General features: G+C 38.3%; 1 protein-coding gene across 1 annotated transcript in view; it reads right to left on the bottom strand.

Moving 5' to 3' along the window:
• The window catches only part of LOC119775039 (disintegrin and metalloproteinase domain-containing protein 10-like), a 30,018-nt gene extending 10,761 nt beyond the window's left edge, over window positions 1-19,257 (bottom strand). The window contains exons 1-8 of the mRNA XM_038272900.1: window positions 19,075-19,257; window positions 11,947-12,097; window positions 8,423-8,541; window positions 8,119-8,277; window positions 7,487-7,587; window positions 5,538-5,687; window positions 1,367-1,459; window positions 1,090-1,273 (exon numbers count right to left, since the gene is read on the bottom strand). Coding sequence (XP_038128828.1) covers window positions 1,090-1,273; window positions 1,367-1,459; window positions 5,538-5,687; window positions 7,487-7,587; window positions 8,119-8,277; window positions 8,423-8,541; window positions 11,947-12,097; window positions 19,075-19,141 — 1,024 coding nt within the window. The 5' untranslated portion in view covers window positions 19,142-19,257. The remainder of the gene's footprint in view (window positions 1-1,089; window positions 1,274-1,366; window positions 1,460-5,537; window positions 5,688-7,486; window positions 7,588-8,118; window positions 8,278-8,422; window positions 8,542-11,946; window positions 12,098-19,074) is intronic.
• Window positions 19,258-19,295: the final 38 nt, after the last annotated feature.

Here is a 19,295-nt window from a genome sequence, read left to right as displayed (position 1 = left end):
ATTATCCTGAGCTATTTTGTTGCTTTTGTGCTGCTATAGGCTGAAACTGCTGGAGGACATAGGGACCCCTTTTTCATCATTCTGCTTCATTCTATCTCTATTCTCCCACTCTGCAGAATCTGTTAGTTCAATCTCTAACGTTCTGCTCTCTCTGCTTTTTCTCTCCACTGTCGCTACAAGCATGCTTAGTGCGAGGGATTGCCTTCAATTCAATGAGTCGATGAGATCAACTGGTTTTCCTTAGATAGAAAACTTTGAATCAATCTGACTGGATGATCTGGTGAACTGTAAAGTGACCTGAGATGACATGATGTGAATTGGAGCTATAGAAATAAACTGAATTGAATTAAATAAAGTTCAATTATAATTTTAAAGAAAGATCTCCCTCTTCTGACCGTGTGGCTGTACTGCACCCACTGCAGTGGACAAAAAGTATGAGAACATCAGCTCCCAGGCCAACATTTTAATTTTCCAATTTTCCAATTTTCCAATCAATGTTGGCTCCCGAGCCGACATTGTTAGTGTTTTTCAGTTTATTGGGGTGTAATGAACGAACGCTAATGAACTTTCTTAGTTTATTATGCTGAGAAATCAAATAGCCTATTTTATCAGTAAAACATAATTGCATTTTAATTGCATTGTATCTATGCTTCTTTTTCTATCTCTGCTTCTGTCTCCTTGAACCCCAGTGGGCCTCAGCAGATGGCCGCTCACACTGAGCCTGGTTCTGCTGGAGGTTTCTTCCTGTTCAAAGGGAGTTTTTCCTCTCCACTGTCGCTACAAGCATGCTTAGTGTGAGGGATTGCTGAAGAGTCAATGAGTCGATGCAATCAGCTGGTTTTCCTTAGATAGAAAACTTTGAATCAATCTGACTGGATGATCTGGTGAACTGGAAAGTGACCTGAGATGACATGATGTGAATTGGAGCTATAGAAATAAACTGAATTGAAATTGAATGACAGCAGCTGAAAACAGATCTAAAGGCCTCTTTTTACCCCATCCACCAAAATAAAAAAAAATCTAGCAGGCTAAAGTGATGTGATAACAGCAATAAACACAATAACTAATCTGTAAGGAAAACTTCAGTACCTGAGGGTGCGCCCACCCAGGCCAGCCCCAACACTCCATCATCAAAATCTCGGTCTGTGAAAACGTAAGCCAAGCAGTAATCGTCGTGATTCTGCTCAGAGTTTAGCTCCAGAAACTTCTCCACGCCAATGTTGGAGAAGCGGAACGGGTTGGATCTGTCTTTGTCGACGTCGGTGTTGTTTATCTGGTCAGGAGGAGATGAGCGGGTTTAAACGGAGAGCAAATACCACAGCAGTGCAGTAAAGATGAATGTAGGGAGACTGGCAGAGTAACTCACCCTGATCCGTTTCACCATGAAGCTGATGTTACGAATCCCCATGAAGTCTGTGCCCTGATAGATGGCATCAATGGCTTTGACATGGCTGGAGATCTGAAGGAGCAAAAAACAATGAAAACCAGGTCTCCTTATGTCGGACATCAATGTATCCGTAACCAGAATTCCTTCCTCTTTTCCAGCCTGAGCAGCAGCTCAAAACCTTTTTATATGTATTAGGGGTGGAACGGTTCACAAAATCCACGGTTTTCAGTTCGGTATATGTTGTTACACTGGAAAAAAATCGAAATCTGGATAAGTTGTTTTTTCTTAAAATAAGTGTATTTGTTCTTGGATTTAGTAGGTAAAAGAGAGATTTTGCCAATGGAACAAGACAATTTACACTTACAATAAGAAAACACAATTGCATTCGCTTATTTCAGGTGCATTTTATTTAATTTTCTTATTTTAAGAGCATCGTCTCTTGCTTCACAGAGTCTAATAACCTGGTTACATAAGCCACCAGAGATGCTATATTTCCCCAGATAATGAAGTTAAAGCGCCACCTGGTGGTGTCCCACTTAGGCAGTATTTCCCAACCTGCTTTGACTTTTGTTTCCCTTAGAGCATTTTTTTCTTATCATGAGTTCCACAATAAGTGTTAATGATTGTTCAAAGGTGAAACGCACAGTCACCGATTATAAAATAAAAACTATTGTATTTGTAATTTGAGCATTTAATTCTTAGGTATTTTGATTAGGAACAAAATACTGAACAAAATTTAAAGTCAGACTGACTTAATTATTTTTACTTTGTTTTCATCCAGACACCTGAGCTCCGATAGCTTAGGGTGAAAACCCGCTGATCCCAGGCTGTACTCTACATCCCGTCTGTTCCTCTGCTTGGTTTGGATTTTACACTGTTAAAAAAGTAAATGGCAATTGTTGTTCTAACACACAATTGTATTGTAATCCGACTCAGAAATATAAATTTGACATCTAACAAATAAATACACGTTTGCCCAACTCAAATTCTCAGAAGTTGGTTTAACAAGGAGTTTTAAATCGCCTATACAAGATTTTTTGAGTTCCCTCAACTGTAAACTCATGGGCATGCGCACTGCTTATGTTCATGGACACACCCACTACGGTACGGGGTTTCCTATCCCTTTCTTCAAGGGCACAGCCTTTTTCCCTCGTGTTTGAGAAGATTGGCGGACATTGTGATTTTATGCATCTGGAGAACCATGGAGGAACAACCCTGGGACCTCACCAGTTTTCTGAATCTTTTCTTTCCCCGGTGAGTGCTGCAAAGTACAGACAGTTAGCGGTTAGCTCCGTGAGTTAGCATTCCCTTGTGGTGTATTGCCACCGAGTTGAAGCATGAGTTCACATGTTTTTCACGTTCTGATGAAAGGAAAAGCCACGCACGTGCGCGTTTATAATGCGCATGTGCGCATGCGTGTTTGTGCCGCGCATGTGCGGGTGAGTGTTTATGCATAGAGAAAAGAGTGTGCCTGTTATTTTCATTGTACAAATGAAAAGAGACATTAAGTTGAGTGTAATAACTTATGAAATTTCTAAATTGTTTTATGTAGTGCAGTGTTGTTGCACTCAGGCACAGAATATTACAAGACTACATTATTTTACTTTCTTAATCCGATGTGGGTATTTACTGTTATTTACATTATTTACATGTGGATTTTTTGCTTTCATGATTTTATTTGCTTTACAAGAAAAACAGTGACATTAACAGTTTATATGTTAACCCTGTAATGCAGCAGTTAATTCGTAATGAGTTAGAAAAGTTACATTACACACTGAAATTTATCATACTTGGAGAGATATAAACTGTACAGTTAAGAACAAGAAGTGAATGGATTTAACTAAGCCCTGTTGTGCTATGCAGGCAGGGTTTTTTGGATACCCTGGATTCTGGATTCTCTCCTTAAATGGAGATGGTGAGCCAACCGTGTGAACATCTGGATTTGGACTGAAGAGAAGGATTTGGACTGAAGAGGACTTTCTTTTTTTGCATTCATCGTCCTGTCGGAGTGGTAGGACTAAAAAGAAAAACTCAGAGATAAAAAGGGAAAACCTTTTTCTTTTTCCGTTGGGAAACAAGACATTTTATTTCTTTTTTTTTTTTAAAGGGTGCATCCAATTTAAAGAGACTACAATTGAAAAAAACAAACTGAAGGCCGTCCAAATTTGTAAAACTGTTATTTTTTCATATATGTTAATACACTTACTTCACAAAAAATTACCTGTGTGTTTTCCTCTTACTAAAATGGTGTCTTACTGTTTTTTCCCTCATCATCACTCTTACGAATCTAGAACATTCTGGTCCAGTGTCAGGTTACTTTGATCTGTGCAGTTAAGATTATGTTGTTGAACATGGTTTTATACTGTATCTATTGATGCAATGTTTGGCTTGAAGCAATAAAAATGTTGTATTAACATAATTTTTTGTGTGTTGAATGATTGGTAGTGAAGACGATTGGTAGGACTAAAAAAACTGAGTAGATAGAACTCAACTTGCAGATAACACTACAAAATCTGAGTTTGTAGAACTCAAAATCTATATGTCAAACTCATAAAACAAAGTTGATAGAACTCAGAACTTAAAGGTGAAACTCAAAAACCTAAGTTGGTAGAACTCAAAATTTCTATGTAACACTCCAAAAACCTAAGTTGGCAGAACTCAAAAATCTTTGTAAACTCAACCACAGTGAATTTAAGTAAGGAAAACTCAAAAAACCAAATGCATCACGTTGCCTAGAAAATTTAAGTTCTGTCAACCTCTATTTTTTTTTCAGTGTAGCTGAAGTTGAACTTGAACTTATGCCAGGGTTTATACAGGAATAAATAACTCTAATTTAATGCTTTTTAATGCTCTTAGAAATCATTTTAATGCCACCAACAGGTAGCCGTCGACAGGCTACAGCCACGACCCGAATTCCTCGTTTCCAACCACTTTTGTTGAAATTGACATTCTTCCCCATTATCTAGCTTTTCCACACAATTCCACACAAATATATCCTGATATGTCTGATGAAATAGTTTTTATAAAATTTTAAATGCCACAATAAACACATTTAATTAATTTTAATGCCAATTAAGGCCTTAATTTAAAAATAAAATTTAATGACTTTTGATGATTTTTAATGACCCGTGGAAACCCTGTATGAGAAAACTAAATTTTTGGTTAATAAAAGCTCATTTAATTGTTCAGTTAGGTCTTCAAAAAGCTAAACAGATCCCAGCCCTATTTTATTTTATACCTAAGAAATAAAATATTTTCACATACCCTTTGCAATGCACCGGTGGACCACTAGGGGTACGCGTACCCACGGTTGCAAAACACTGCTCTAATGCTAGGTTAACACCGGAAGCAGCAGGTTTACATGCAAAGTCAATGATTGACACATATCAAGGTGCAGCAAAAGGTCCTGCAGCACGTTTTGAGCAGGAGCAGTGCGTCATGAGCTTCTGACGCATGCGACGCGCTTCAGAACCAGCAGCTGCTGGATTTGGAAAAATTTTACTTTAGCTGCTGGATGCGCCACATCAACCAATCAGAGAAGCTGATCTGGGAGCTAGCAGGGAGTCAGACGCAGCACTGCTGATGCAGAGCGCTATGATCACTCCTCTGAAACAGTTTATTAACGCCTAAATTAACTTCAAATGTAGAAACCTGCCAACTAAATATGTTTTATTTTATTATTCTGGTTCCTGCAGTTTGTATTACATTAAAAATGCTTTTCCACTGCGCAGCTAGAGCGGCAAAGATGCTTTAGCCGCATGCAGAACTAAACTTGTAAAAGCATCAAAAATGAAGGAGCAAGCGTGTTTTTGTTGCTCCTGCTTCCCGCGGTCGGAAAGTAGCATCAGAGAGTTCAGCTTTTAATTAGGAGCTTATTCAGTTCTGTATATAAGCTTGCATTCTGCATCAACAGCATTTAGAAAAAAAGAGTTTATTTTGTATTTTTTCCTAGTGAATGTATCCTTAAGATAAACTTAAGTTTGTTTAAGCACTGTTACTCTTTTTCCCCTTTTACCGAATTTGTACAAAACTTTCCCTTAAATCCAAGAGACACACCTATTCTTAAAAATCTAATGTACAGACTCTAAAGGACCTTAATTGACTTTGCATTAGATAAAAGGTTAGTACCTTAGAGCAGGCGGTGCCTCACCTGAGCTATGACAGCTTCGTTGCTCTTGTAGTATCTATAGAACAGGTGGTCGGTCTGAATGAAAAGCTGGCAGGTGTTTTTCTCCGCCTGGGCCATCCTCTTTCGTCTCAGCAGCACGGGCCCTTCAGCCTCAGCCTCAGCGTGGAGCTCCTGATGCAAGGAGCACATGTGAGTCTTACAGAGTTAAATAAAACATATAAACAGCATTTTCAGCCTAACGGCGAGTAAATAAATGATAGAGAGTATTTTTAGATTTTTTTCTCCAAGGCTGGATTCTGTTATTAACCCAGAATAGCAAAGCAGATATCAGATTATGTTGGGGAATTATGTTTGCGAGAAAACTCAGATAAGATCAAATATATAAAACACCTATTTGGGATCCAGAATTTACACTTGCATCTCAATAAAGTAGAATATTAATGTAAAGATAATTTGTTTCAGCAATGAAATTCAGGAAGTTAAATTCAGAATATATATTAGTGTACCGCCGCTGCCATTTTTTGGCCCCGATACCTGGCTGTGCAGTATCGGCCTCAGCAGATGGCCGCTCACACTGAGCCTGGTTCTGCTGGAGGTTTCTTCCTGTTCAAAGGGAGTTTTTCCTCTCCACTGTCGCTAAAAGCATGCTTAGTGTGAGGGATTGCTGAAGAGTCAATGAGTCGATGCAATCAGCTGGTTTTCCTTAGATGGAAAACTTTGACTGGATGATCTGGTTGAATTGTAAAGTGACTTGAAATTATATGTTTTGTGAACTGGCACCCACAGGGTTCCTACAGCATAAGGCGAGTTAAATTCAAGACTTTTTAAGACTTTTTAATGCCACTTGAAATTAAAATTTAAGACCAAATTCACAAGAAAAACCTGCTTGCGACAACTTAACCCAAAGGTTTATTTTAACATAAACCACTGCACTAATGTTTCAAATGTTGAAAAGCTTCCCATACAGGAAGAAAGCTAAAAACACACAAATGACAGATATATTTGAACAATTATTTAACTGAATTTACAAACTTTGTTTTAGCGGGGAACAAAACGAATCAGTTTTAAAGCCCCAACATAACCAGTGCTAAGTCTTTTTAGCAGCTATTTTTCTTTGTATGGTTTTCTTAGTATGTTTGATTTGGTGATAAGTGGAAGCGTTGCAGAGACAAGGGTGGAACTAAACTGTGAAATACCGGCTGTTTCTCTCTAACTCCATTTTGACGCTTTGTGTTTCGTGCTTCGCATGTGCGACTCCACTGCCTTAATTCCCATCGTTCCGAGCTTGAATGACTTCTTGCACTAAATCCACTGAGCCTCATGTATGTTCCCTGGTTTAAACCATGGAGAAAACTCTTGGCTGGAGACAATTTTGGTTATATTTACACTTGCTCATATTTTCCAGACAAAAAGTTAATGGTGTATCTCCCAAATGTCCCGGCTGCAACAACGCTTTATTGGTTCCGCTATCGGGACGGAACCTATAATGGAGAGCCATTATTTTTTATTTTTTTTTATTGTAAATTTTAACGATTTAGATTACAAAAATAAATAAATCGTAATAAAAATAATCCTATATACGATGTTTTAAAAATTAAGACCTACGAAATACTAATTTAAGACATTTTAATACCAATTAAGGCCTTAGTTTTATTTTGAAGAATTTAATGCCTTTTAAGACTTTTCAAGGGCCCGTGGGAACTCTGACTACAGAAATAAACAGAAATGAACTGAAGTAAATTCACTCCAGCATTCACTATTAACACTTTCCCAATATCATGCACATATAGGATTAATAACACAGCATTCAGATTTAATAAAACATGTCATGTAGCAACGCTAAAAAGATGCTATTTTGCCATATATGTTAAATCAATATTCCAACACTTCAAAATCAGGAACAAAACCGGCTTGTTCCAAATGAAAGGAGGATGTTTTCTCTGAAGCTTTCTTTATGCGCAGGGATTCACCTTGGCTGGCTTCTCTACGGCGGAGGCCTGATACTTCCTCATCCTCTCGAACACGGAGCTATCGGCGCAGCCTCCCTCTGGGCCGTACTTGTGCGGGTAGTCTGAGTGACAGAGGCAGATACAAACACTGTTTGGATTACAAAGACAATGTTAGCTACTTAACCCCCTGAGTCATTCTATTGCCGGTGCTATTCATGATCGGCTAATGGATGTACTTAGACATCGCTTGATGCGGCTCGCTGCGGTGTGTGAGCCGCTGCCTTCCTCGTCTCTCTCATTAGCCATTCTTTTCGCAATCCTCTTTAATTTGCCCCAAAGCCTCTTGCTATGTGTTCACAGATGATTTGAAATTGAAGGCTGCGGCTGTAGCAAAGTGTGCTCAGTGCTCACTATTAGCATCATAAATGTGGAGAGCATAAATAAGCCAGCAGCCTGAGAGAAGGATTGTTATTCAGCTAATGAGCACACCGGGTATCCCTGCTCCCGAGGGAGGCAATCACACCAGTCAACCTTCATCAGTGCTAAACTTACACCTTCCCTGATACACATTAGCAGGTAACAAATGACTCACATCTGATACAAGCAAACACACTTCTGACTGAGCAATGAGCAGGTTTAGAGGACAGACTTACGGATGTCGTCTTCGTGGTAGATGACAGAGTGAAACGGCACGTCTTTATCCTCCAGGTATCGCTCGGCTGGTTCCACGTAGTAAGTCCCGTGGTAGCTCTGTATAAAGCCTTCAAACTTACCATCCACAACGGAGCCATGAGTCAAGGTACCTTTCTCACCTGGGGAGTCAAATTATCGCAGTTTATTTTCAGACTCTCGCAAGATCGGAGGTGTAATTATCACAGCATCAAGAAAAAACAAGCGTTGTAAGAAATACCACGGGGCCGAGACATTAAACGGCGTGTGGAACAAACACGGCCTTACCGTAGATTTCTCCTGTGTAGATGTGAGAGGTGTCGTAAGGTATCTCCTCTCCTGAAACCTCCACTTTCAGATCTGGAGAAAATAAGGTGGTGTCCCTTTTCATTCGTAAATTGAAATGCCTGGAATGAGACGAGGAGAGAATCGATTCTTCAGTCACACATCCAGTCTGAAAGCCTTCCACCGATTAAGAATCAGACCAGTTCTGGATTTCAGAGGATAATGTAAACACAATCAAATTACAATCAAATCCAGTCCTTTATGGCTCTGTTTAGATGTTGTTGATTTTTATTATTTATACTTTGACACTTTAACACCTAAAGCTTTAAATGAGAACGTTAACTTAAGTCTCTTCTCTGTTTTTGCTGGTAATTTTAAGACGTTTAAAACGGCGCTATAGTGTCTAACATGTATGATTTTTTTATTTAATCTCCTGCCTGTCCAGGGTTGGACGTTTCTTCCGGCTGGTGTTTATTTTATTTTTTTTTCCCCCCACAGGATTTTTTCATGTTTTCTTCTGGAGCATGCAAGGTCAAATTTACCGTATTTTCATGACTATAAGGCGCATATAAACATCTTTTTTTCCCCCCTCAAAATGTGCGGTGCGCCTTATGTGTGTTGTTACTGCGGATGTTGTTGAGACCGCCATGAGAACGTTAAAGGGGGAAGTGTGGGCTTGGATTGTAGGGCTGAACAACTAATCGCATTTTCAATATAATCGCGATTGAAAAAAAATGCAATTTCCAAATCTCGGACGTCTGCAATTTTTGGCTAAGTAACAATTAGTGAATCAGAAACGTTCTTTAGGTGTCAGTAAAATGTTTAAAGTGGATTTGCCTCCACATGGAAGGGAAGACGGTTGCAGCAGTGAGATAATCTAATTTTATTACTTGTTTTAGAGTTTATATATTCATACATAGCACTAAGTACCAGTTAATCAGTTTAATACATAGACTGGTTTGTTGGTTGCACTTTGGACTTCATGTTCAAATCAGTTAAAAGCTGTTCTCTTGAATAATATTCTGATTAATAAAAAAATTAAAAGTTCTTGATTTAAATAGTCATTGTTTACAATTGTCTTTATTTAGAGGCCATTTTTGTTGCTTGTGGTTATGTAGAGAAAAGTCTAAATTAAATTGCAATTTTGGTTGAAATATATCGTAGGCAGAACGCGATCATTAATTAGGACACAGCGTGTCTTTTAGCACCTAATCTGCAAAGCGATGAAACAGATTGATTTGTTGTTTGTATATGTTTAAAAAAAGACATGATCAATTAAACTGGGGGGGGGAAATTGCAATTAGATTATTTTCCAAAATCGTTCAGCCCTAGTGGATTGTGTATAAAAGAACAGGCATGTGCTTTATGCAGAACATTGTTGCCATAACCCTGAAAATGGCAAAGAGACACGCCTATGAGTGCAATTTTTCCATCCGGACCAGGACTACAGCAGCTCAGCAACGTCCGGCAGATTATAATGAAAAGCTGGTAAGCTTCCACTCCTACTGCAGCAAACACATCGCCGCCCCGCACCCTACAGTCCGGTGCGCCTTATGGTCGTGAAAATACGGTACTGAAAATGTTTGTTCGTTTTAGTGAATATCTTGCCTTTTAGTTTTTCTACCATTTAAAGGCTGTTAGTAAATAACAAATCAATCAAATCTGTTAAGCCAGGCGTACACTGTACGATTTTTTGCCCTTTTCGGGCCGATTCTCTAATCGTGCGAGAATTTTACAATCTGACCGACTTTTAGCCCAATCGTGCGCCGTGTAGTGTACAGGGGGTAATGAGGGGCAATCAGCAACTCATTTTCCACACAGACTTTGAATGCATCAAAAAACCCTGCTGCAAACGGGATTATTTTTTCGCACACTACAGCACCTGATAAACAAATATGGAGCCAGCAGGTGTTTCAGCTGAGCGATATACGCCAGAGGTTGGAATTTCACACCGAGGACTTTGATCAAAAGGCGCTAATTTGTAAGACATGCCACAAAAACCCATCGCAGCAAAAGACAGCAGGACTAATTTATTCCACCATCTAAAAAGTCATCCGCTGCAAAATGAAGAATCTTCATGTCAGCGTCTCCCCGCACACCAATTAGAAGGTTCAATTAATCAGCTGTGAGGACGATGATTTTGGCCTCGTCGTTTGAAAAAGCAATCCCATATGAGAGAAATGGGACGAGATGGAAGGAAATCACAGAAGTTATTTATTACTTTATTTCAATGTTTTTTAGATGCTCTATGATGTGATGTTCAGAGTTTTTACAGGTGTTCTCTAAACTTGGAAATGTTCTCAACTTTACAACTTTAAAACTCCCAGCAGGTAAAGCTCCATGCTAATAGATTGGAGATAAAGCTCTTATTTTTGGACAGTATTTCCACTTTCGTTTTTGTAATTTGATTCAATTTCTTATTTTATTCTGCATTTTTTTTTATTATGCAAAAAAGAGCCCTTTTTAAAATTAGCATTTTATTTAGTATTGTGTGTTTTTGCTTTGTTTCCTGTTTGGTTGCTGGAATCTTGTTAATGCTGACACCCAAAGACATCATGTGGCAGAAAAGCTTTGAGATTGTTAAATAAAACGTTTTCAAGTTAAAACCAAAAGTTTGAATGAAAATAACACAATTTAATGCACTCTATTGTTTTTGAAGGTAATGTATCGTGCTATTAAATTTTCTTTATAATGTCGAGCCTTAAGTGAGGCAACACGCTATCCTGGATATTCTGTAAACAAACCCCCTAATTTCCGTAATAAACATTTGCACCCTGTCTTACATCCTGCAAGCGCTACTCAGGAAGCTCTCCAATCTGGAATGGAAACTATGATTGTTTGGCTGAAAGATAAAGGCGTCAATCTGTAGGGAAACTGAAAAGTAGAAGAAAAAATATGTACAAAAAAAAAAACACTTTCCAAACAAAAATAAAAGTGTCTTTTATGTCAGTGTTTTTGCACAGCTTTTTATCTTGCTCTGTTGTTCCTCATTAAGCAGCATCAGGGTTTAGGAACAGCGAGTTCTGCTGCAGCCAGGATGATAAACAGTCCCTGCCAAGATTCAAGGCAGATGGAGGCGACTTTGTGATAGAGTTTAGACTCTTAGTTTCTATCCAACTAAACACCATGTCCGCTTCCTCAAAAATAGGGACAACATTTTCCTATTTGTTGATTTTTATATCTTTATTAGATCTTAACGTAAATGCCTCCACAATCACCTCCAGGGGTGCATTGAGCTTTTAGTATTTTAATTGTCATGTGGAAAGAAATAAAAAGCAGCATATGAGGAAAAAAACAAAAGGTTAAAGTTTAAAAAAGCTTGTTATTATCCGGCTTTTAACCAAGTGGTGAATCATCTGGCTCCAACTAAAGTCAAAGAAACTGCACAAGAAAACCCAAGACGTACAGTAAAAGAAAAACAAAAACACAGGCGAAGAAAGAAAATGAAATCTGGTTTAGTTTTAGTATAAATCCCTCAAACTGGCTACAAAAATCAGCGTAGGTCACAAGAAAAGAGGTGAACAAACCTTCCATGGGCATGAAAGTCTAGATGAAGGAACCTGTCTTCATGGGAGAGGGCCCGCTTCACCCTTTGATGTTTGCTGTGAACGAGCTCTGTGTCGTAGGACAGGCCTTCATAATGGCGGATATACTTGTTCAGAGGATTCCTGTAGTGTCCTGTGGGGAAGATAAAAAAGCAGCACTTACAGACACCAGTTAGGATGAATAGCCGCAATAATTTGCCCCAGTGTCGGGAAAAAGTCTCCGCTTTATGTCAGTAACTGCAGAGAGGTAACAACACGCCTGCTCCAGCATGTTTTCTTATCCGAATCAGTCCTTTTCAGTCTGACTAAATAATCTAACAGACATTTCAAACACTAACTTTTGATAAATCGGTTAATGCTGGCATATGTTTAGTTACGAATATCTCAGCAATCCAAACCTTTAGCTGGGAGACTGATTTTAACGTCACCCAAACATAATCCTGCAGAAACCAACGTCTCAATAAAGTGGACACTCAGCATTTGATCTTAGATCAACACTGTTGGCCAACAGGCAGCAGGGTTTTTATTTTTGCTTGGTCAACATTTTCGACTTACTTTTTTTCTCCAGACTTCTGTTAGACAGATCCTATCTGTAACTGAACATTTTGTACCAGCTATGAGTTAAACTCCACCTTAAAAACCTTTCAGGCCCAGTTTAATAAAATGTGATTTCTAAATACATGATGGTGAAGATTCTCAGTCACCCACAGGGTTCCTACAGCATAAGGCAAGTTAAATTCAAGACTTTGTAAGACTTTTTAATGCCACTTGAAATAAAATTTAAGACCAAATTCACAAGAAAAACCTGCTTGCTACAACTTAACCCAAATGTTTATTTTAACATAAACCACTGCACTAATGTTTCAAATTTTGAAAAGCTTCCCATACAGGAAGAAAGCTAAAAACACACAAATGACAGATATATTTCAACAATTATTTAACTGAATTCACAAACTTTGTTTTAGCAGGGAACAAAACAAATCAGCTTTAAAGCCCCAACATAACCAGTGCTAAGTCTTTTTAGCAGCTATTTTTCTTTGTATGGTTTTCTTAGTATGTTTGATTTGGTGATAAGTGGAGGCGTTGCAGAGACAAGGGTGGAACTAAACTGAGAAATACCGGCTGTTTCTCTCTAACTCCATTTTGACGCTTTGTGTTTCGTGCTTCGCATGTGCGACTCCACTGACTTAATTCCCATCGTTCTGAGCTTGAATGACTTCTTGCACTAAATCCACTGAGCCTCATGTATGTTCCCTGGTTTTAGCCATGGAGGAAACTCTTGGCTGGAGACAATTTTGGTTCCATTTACACTTGCTCATATTTTCCAGACAAAAAGTAAATGGCGCATCTCCCAATTGTCCCGGCCGCAACAACGCTTTATTGGTTCCGCTATCGGGACGGAACCAATAATGGAGAGCCATTTTTTTAAATAAAAAAATAATAATAATTGTCAATTCTAACGTTTTATTTAGATCACAAAAATAAATCGTAATAAAAATAATCCTGTTATGATGTTTTAAAAATTAAGACCTACGAAAGACCAATTTAAGACATTTTTATACCAATTAAGGCCTTAGTTTTATTTTGAAGAATTCAATGCCTTTTAAGACTTTTTAAGGACCCGCGGGAACCCTGCAACCAGGTCATAGTCGTTCCAAAAAAAAATAAAAAAATCATTCTACTGGACTTTGTTTCCAAGTTTGAAGACGTTTCTCTTCCATCCAGGAAGATTTTTCATTTCAAAATGTCAGAAATAGCGTTTAGTTCCAGGTTTTAGTTTAGAAAACATGCAAATAGAAACGGATGAACGGGTCCCCCCCCCTTTGGAATGTGGGTCGTTTCGCTTCTTTGTTAGCCTGCAATGCCCCATACCTGTCTATGTCTCTGAAAGGGGGGTTGTTAAAGGTAATTGTTGGCCTGGCTGAATAGGCTAGGTCTTCTGTTCCCCTGTAAAGCGGTCGGGGGTGCTATGATGGTGGGAAGGAAGCAACTTGATCTGAATTGGAAAAAGCTTCCTGGATGGGAAACGAAACGTTTTCTAACTGTTTTGGAATGACTATGACCTGGATAACGGAGAATCTTCACCTGATGTAGGACTGCAAGATTCATCAGATTAAACACGATACATTAATTGGTGAAATAATCAGAAACTATTTTAGTCTTCAATTGTTACCTGCAGCATACAGACGCTGAAACATGCCATTAGCTGAGAATGAAATTAATAAAATCTCTTCAAATCCAGCATGCAATGAGAAAGTGACATTTTGGAGGCCAGTAAAGAGGCAGCTGATTCTGGAGTTGATGGTGAATCAACCAGTAAAGGCTGGGCTTTGTTAGAACATCTTTATTTTTAATTTTAATCTGCGGCTTAAAGTTGCACCGACCCCGGGCTGATCCCTGCTTCCTGACATGTGAATTTGCCAAATACAGAAATTCTTTTTTAATATATAACCAATACTGTGAGTTATCATAAGATCACAAAACAACTTTAACATTTTAATCTTATTTTACTGAAAAACATTGATCAGAACCGTTAAACTGCTCTCAAATATAAATCAAAGTTTAAAGCACCGACAGAGTATTTTTATATCAGACCATTGCAGAGGAAAAGATCGGTTTCAAATCAAAGTATCGGCTGATCTAAAATCGATCACTTCCTACTGCAGATGAATCCTTTACTACGAAGTTCAAAGTTTATACTAAAGATATTATTCAAGAATAAGATGTCATGTTATGTAAATGAAATGCTGATTTAAAAAAGAGGAATTCAACTATTTGCTTATTTTCTATTTTCTTTATATATATTTCTATTAGATATCAAATAAGCAATTTAAATATATTCAGAATACAGCCATTTTTATGCAATCAATTTTTAGAATAATCATCAGAATGCTGGATTAATGAAATGAGTGTTAGCTGCAGTTCCAAACAGCTGTGATCATATGTCCATCTGTTTAGGACGTTTTTGAAGACAAAACTAATCGTCTTTCAGGGCAGCAAAGAGGAGCATGAAAACCACCAGGAAGATATTAGTTTAAAAACAAAAAGTACAACACCAAAAAGCAAAAATCCTCCAAAGAATTCATCAATTGAGAGGACGTATTTACTGGTCTTCCTATAAAAGAGGGATATACCAAATGTAAATAAGTGTCCATATCATTTTGATTCAACCAAACTGCCAAATGTGTCTGGGTTGATCCAACGACAGACACTTGGAAAATAGAATTAAAAAGATAGAAATCTGCGTGTTAAGGCTCAAAAAGAGGTATTTTGGATTTCTATCGATTGAATAAAAAAAAAAAAACAACAACAGATGCCTGCTTTGGAGCTGCTTCAGCACCAGAGGAGTGGGAGGAGGATATGAAGGCAAAGGTTTCTCATGCATATCCGCCCATTTCATTTTTAAAAGTGAACCAGAAAAAAAAAAGGAAACCAAAACAAGAAGATCAATGTGTTTGAGTAAAATAAACTGCCAAGATTACTTTCTGTTTATAATGTCAAAGTAGCAAACCGGAGGATTACATAAAAATCCAGCAGCTTTCCCACAAAACAGACAATATACAATTAGAGCCGCCTGGCAGGTAATTAGTCTGACTACAAAGTCGTCATTTACTGGATACCGTAAATAAAGGCTGAGCAACAAACACGGATAAATGCTCCAGATTTCAGCCCCTTCACTCTTCATAAGCAGCATCAAATATTTAGGCGGTAACATTGAATTTTTCATTGAGGTAACTGTGAGAAGAGAAGAATGTCTGGAATTACCTAATCGGTCAAGTCTTTCACTAATGCACCAAAGAGCCAATGAAACAAAGAGTGAAAACAAAAACGTGAGAGGCCTGTTTGTCCATTTTTCTCTTTTGAAATCAGCACAGATCAAATCATTTTCTATTGAAAACAAATTACTGTCATAACCAGGACTCAGCTTGATAGGACCCTTTTTAGGAAAATAGGATTTAAAAAATTCCAGTGATTCCTCACATCTTAGAAAAACATCAAACGAAGCAGTGAATTATTGTACTACTGCTTTAATTAACCTCCTATTGGTGTTAACTTTCATTTATACGTTAATGTCTTTTAATAATGTTAAACATTATTATCCCTCAGATTTTTTCTGTTTATCTTCAACACTAATTGTATTGTCAAAACTAAAAGAATTAAAAATAACTTATAAAGTGTTGATTTTACTTATTAAAGGGAAAAACACTTTTTCAAACCAATCTAAGTGAGTATGACAAAAATATTCATCAGTGTTTCTATCAAGTCTCTGCTTACTAGAAACAAGCCTTTTAAATTGCGGTAGAGAAATTTTAACACTTTGTTTTGTTGCAGATTTGTTGGTGAAAAGTCATATTTAGGGGTGTAAACAATAATCGTTTTGTATCGATGCATCAATCCAACTGCCGACAATCCGATGCATCGACACGTCCACAAGAGTATCAATTCATGCTTTTTTCCCAGCCGGTCTATTTTTTTTATCCATTTGCTCCTGGATGTAATTCTGACTCCCACACTGCGGAGGCGCTAAACCTACTTTGCGCTCCTACCTTGCTTCCTTTAGCCACTACCCTATTTCCACTTGCAGTATTTTTTGATGAAAGTCCTTTCAGAATCTATAATATAGAGGCATTATTGTTTTTCATTGAAGGAGGTTTTCATATAGCCTGGGTGCCATTCCGAACTTAGTCCCGCCCACAAAGTTTGAGGTCGGGGAAGTTCGGTCTGGCTCTGCTCCATAGTAGCACGAGTATTATCGCCCACTGTCAGGCGATCCAATCAAATTGTCAGGGCGGGCTTTATACGATGATTGACAGATGACCAACAGTCACGTAATCAACCACGTGACCAATGTGCGCTTGGGTGACAACAACAATGGCTGCCGCTGGAGAGTTTAGGTGAGTAGATTCTGCTATTAGGTCTGTTCTAGAAGATATCGACAGCAAATTAATTTTAAAAGAGGGTGCAACTGCACGCTTTGATTTTTGTGGACAACAACTGTGCCTCGCTTAACACACGTCACGCACTCCGTTGCTCTTATTGGTTGTAGGTCTATCCAATTGAGTGCAGAGGCATTTTTTTTTCCTGGTTCGTTCGAAACACGCCCCATAATCACAGCTCTATGGAGCAGCATCAGACTCATTCTGACTAGAATTGAGTCGGACTACGTCAGGCTAGTTTTCATAAGCCTAGGTGGAGAACAACTTTTCAATTCTGTTATTTGCTGTTGTTTCTCAAATTAAACGCATAACGATATTACAAGCTTCATTGATTTATTGCACATTTGAAATTTTTTTTAGCCTGTAAGGTGTAAAAAAACAAACAAAAAAACAATCGAATCGTATCATGGTGTATTCTTGAGTATTGAAAATAATCCAATCGTTGGGTCAGGAAATTGATACAGAATTGAATCGCTGTGATGGGTGTGATTTACACCCATAAACATAGTCATTCCAAAAAAAGTTTTTTAAAAAAACAATCCACTGGACTTTTTTTCCAAGTTTGAATACATTTCGCTTCACATCCAGGAAGCTTTTTCAATCAAAAATTAATTCTTTGTTTAGAAAAAAAAAAACATTTTTGAACTAAAAAAGCTTCCTGGATGGGAAGCAAAATGTATTCAAACTTGGAAACTAAGTCCAGTGGATTGTTTTTTTATTTTATTTTTTTATACTTTTTTTGAGTCGCAGATTTCAGTTATTCTCATACAGGTTTCGACTTTGACTAGGCCGTTTTTTTTGTTTTTTTTTTAACCATTTGAAGGTGGACTTACTGGATTGCTTTGATTCAGGATTTGTTCTGCATGATGTGCACATGGGCTAAAGGTGTCAAACTGATGGTCGAACACTTTGTTTCGTGATTTAGAGGCAGGAAGTAGATTACATTGTTTCAGCAATCACAGTAAATTTTCAAGGCTCTAAAGCCAATAACCCCAGATCCTCACACCATCACCGCAATGTTTGAATGCATCGATTTATTTTTTTCTAGAAAGCCATTAATCTTTAAATAGACATACATAACGGAAAAATGTAAATTGCTTTGATGATTGATTAGTGTATCATATAGCGTAAACGATGTTGGCGGATTCCTGGAGGATCGCCCAAAATTTAAAGTTCGAGAAGAAATCCTGGAAAGGTTCACCACTGTGCAAAGTTTTCACTCTTAAATGAATGATGGCCACTATCAAAGCCCTACTGAAATGACTCTGTTCTGTTAAAAAGGTATGGCTTTATAAGCCTACTTCATGTCGTCAGACAGGTTCTTCCACAGCTTTAGATAGTATTTATCCCTGACTGTGGCTACTAAAGTAGAACTTAGTTTTCCAAAAACTGGGTTTAAGCAGACAAACAGTTTATGCAGGATTAAGAAAATAAAATCCCAATCATCTGATTTGACTCTATGGTGAATCTGACTATCTTGGTCAGATGGTCAAAGGAGTTTAACAAGCCTGACAGGAAATAAAGCGAATTTAAGAAATGTTTAATGGCAGAGAATCCCATTTCCCAGCACTTTGTGTTATAAAAAGCTGTATTATCACAGAGCTATTATTGGAAACAACACATATATGCTGTTTTTATTAAACCAAATTCAAGAACAACAGTAAAAAATAAAAATATTTTAAACAGCTAGATGATAAATGGATTATCTGCTTTGAAAAAGGTCGGATTTTGAAAAAAAGAAATCTTTAAAATATGCTACCGTTAGCTGCTAGCCTATGTGTTAGCATGGAGCTAGCGGTCCGTTAGCCCAGTCGGTATCTCCATCTTCTAACAACAATGGCTGTCGCCTGTGTTCGCACCATAACAACAGAACCAGGCCGAAGGAATAAAATAAAAATAGAATAAATAAAAACCGGTGACAACACGCGAGGAACAACATATCGGCGTCGGTTTACAGCCACAAACTGCGGGAATCCCGCTCGGCTTTGACGCAACGTATCTTTTGTTAGCTTGAAGCGAGACGGTAGAAAAGGGTGCAGTCCTGCTTACAACAAGCAGGCCCCGCTGCTCATCCTCCCTCCCGTTAGCTAACGGGCTCCCAGCCGCTACTGCTGCTGCTTCACCCGTTCCTCCCAGATTCTCCCCCTCCCCGCCTAAAATGTCCCCCACTCACCTTGGGTGTAGCTTAGCAAGTAAACGAAGAGGAAAACTTTAAGGGGTAGCAAAGGTGACACATCCATTGTTAGAGCATTGATGCCGTTTTCACTTAATTGTCCTCTCCAGGAAGGCGCAGACGCCCTGTGTGTTTATTGCAGCTTCCTCTCATCGCCTGCTCTCTCCTGCTCCAGCGTCGTGACGTCACACGCAGGGTGGCTGGGATCTCCCCCCCCTCCC

The sequence above is a fragment of the Cyprinodon tularosa genome, unplaced genomic scaffold (assembly GCF_016077235.1).
Source record: "Cyprinodon tularosa strain WSP-4 unplaced genomic scaffold, ASM1607723v1 ctg847, whole genome shotgun sequence".
Classification (NCBI taxonomy): domain Eukaryota; kingdom Metazoa; phylum Chordata; class Actinopteri; order Cyprinodontiformes; family Cyprinodontidae; genus Cyprinodon; species Cyprinodon tularosa.
This window is presented reverse-complemented; position numbering and strand designations above follow the sequence as displayed.